Below are 2,163 nucleotides of genomic sequence, written 5' to 3' on the forward strand. Positions count from 1 at the left end.
ACCTCTAGTTTCAACAGGTAACCTCTAGTTTCAACAGCCATAGCCAGGCAGTTCACAGAGGGGTGGAGTGTGTATAGCGATGGATTAGGGCCTGAGTCCAAAATGGCACCCTCTTCCTTATGGGTCTGGTCAACAGTAGTCCCCTATGTGGAGAATCTGGTGTCATTTCAGACAACCAGACTGCACAGTTGCAGCAGCAGTTCCTACATGTAACCAGCAGAGGGCAGTGTGGGGGCAGAGTTCAATAGGGACCGAGGCAGAACGAATACTATCTATCTTACCCCCTGATCCTAGATCTGTGGCTAAGGGGAATGTCAACCTGGACTGTATTAGAATTTTATAGATTTCACAGTGTTCTAATCATAATGTTTTAGAGTCACTTCTATAGTTCTAACCATAGAATTAGAATAAGAATACCATTCTAATCCATTGTCTTACTTCCCGTAACCAGGGCACCCGTCTTCTCCACGGCAACCAGCAGCTGATCCTCCAGGCAGCATTCCCCATGCAACAACAGCAACAGGCCTTCACCCAGGTAACACAACAACAACAGTCTCACACCCAGAGGCATCAGCTGCAGCTGAAACCACAGCCGCAGAAACAACCCAAAGGCCCGCCTTCGCACCGGACTGACAGCTCCAGCAGCCAAGCACAGTAGGCCAGGCGTCCAATCAGACTCTATGACCTGAAGGCTGAACCAATCAGAGGTGTGGAGGGGTGTCCTGGATTGTGTTGTGTGTTTATCTAATGGAACTACAGTGTTGGAGTCACCCAACCCCCCCTCCTATCGCCCCTACCAATATAGCTGCTGTGTTGACCCCCTCTATCTTCCGCCATAACAAACTGAATTATGGGTAACGGTGAGGGTGGCCAGCCCTTCGTCCTAGAAAGCTACTAACTGTGCAGGGTTTGGCTCCGGCTCTGCTCTAACACGCCTATTCAGTTGCACACCAGGACCTTGATGTTCACCTAGACTGAATCAGGTGTGTTGGTTAGCGCAGGGCCGGAACTAAAGCCTGCAGTCAGAAGATCTTCAGGAGGAGGTTTGGCTCCACCTGGATTTCACCTTCCCTAAGGAACTTCTCATCACCGTGGTGACAATAGTACGGACCGGAACCATCGGAACCCTGTATCCCGTAGCAACCAGGAGGAGCGTTGTTTGTTCGTGCGTTTGGAGGAGAGACAAACTCGGTGTCCGTGGAAACCCAGTAGAACTCTTTGCGTTGCCACGGTAACGAGAGACTCCAAAAGGAACGTTGTGGTGATGGACTGACTCTATGGGTCTGTACAGTACAGACGTGTGTAACATTAAACTAAATGTAAATATCCATTATAGCTACAGAGAAAAAAACAGAAATTACTATTTTATATGATTGCATGGGTAAATAACTGTACGTTTTTATGAGTAACTTTTGACAAAATGACTTTATTCAGTGTTTTCCTGGTCAGATATGAGGTGACAGACGTTCAGCGAGGATGAAGAGCCGCCTCTCTCTTCCACCCGAAGGTCTTCAGTTCTGTTCCAACACTTTACAAAATGCATCCGTCCTTCCATCCTTCCATCCTTCCTGCCTTCCATCCTTCCATCCTTCCTGCCTTCCATCCTTCCATCCTTCCATCCTTCCATTTCCTGCCTTCCATCCTTCCATCCTTCCATCCTTCCTGCCTTCCATCCTTCCGCCTTCCATCCTTCCTGCCTTCCATCCTTCCATCCTTCCTGAAATTCCATCCTTCCATCCTTCCTTTTAAAATCCTTCCATCCTTCCTGCCTTCCATCCTTCCATCCTTCCATCCTTCCTGCCTTCCATCCTTCCATCCTTCCATCCTTCCTGCCTTCCATCCTTCCATCCTTCCTGCCTTCCATCCTTCCTGCCTTCCATCCTTCCTGCCTTCCATCCTTCCTGCCTTCCATCCTTCCATCCTTCCTGCCTTCCATCCTTCCTGCCTTCCATCCTTCCATCCTTCCATCCTTCCTGCCTTCCATCCTTCCATCCTTCCATCCTTCCATCCTTCCAGCCTTCCATCCTTCCATCCTTCCATCCTTCCATCCTTCCATCCTTCCATCCCCTGCCTTCCATCCTTCCATCCTTCCTGCCTTCCATCCTTCCTGCCTTGAGGTTATCAAAGTCATTCAGTTAAGGGTGCATTTTATTTGTGTTGGAA

The 2,163-nt window shown here is 49.1% G+C and overlaps 1 protein-coding gene across 1 annotated transcript in view; it reads left to right on the top strand.

Moving 5' to 3' along the window:
- LOC118382262 (circadian locomoter output cycles protein kaput-like) overlaps positions 1–1,666 on the top strand; it is a gene marked incomplete at its 5' end in the record, with an annotated part of 24,071 nt that extends 22,405 nt beyond the window's left edge. Inside the window, one exon of the mRNA XM_052510142.1 lies at positions 452–1,666. Coding sequence (XP_052366102.1) covers positions 452–658 — 207 coding nt within the window. The remainder of the gene's footprint in view (positions 1–451) is intronic.
- Positions 1,667–2,163: the final 497 nt, after the last annotated feature.

Source organism: Oncorhynchus keta, unplaced genomic scaffold, assembly GCF_023373465.1.
Source record: "Oncorhynchus keta strain PuntledgeMale-10-30-2019 unplaced genomic scaffold, Oket_V2 Un_contig_5402_pilon_pilon, whole genome shotgun sequence".
Lineage (NCBI taxonomy): Eukaryota > Metazoa > Chordata > Actinopteri > Salmoniformes > Salmonidae > Oncorhynchus > Oncorhynchus keta.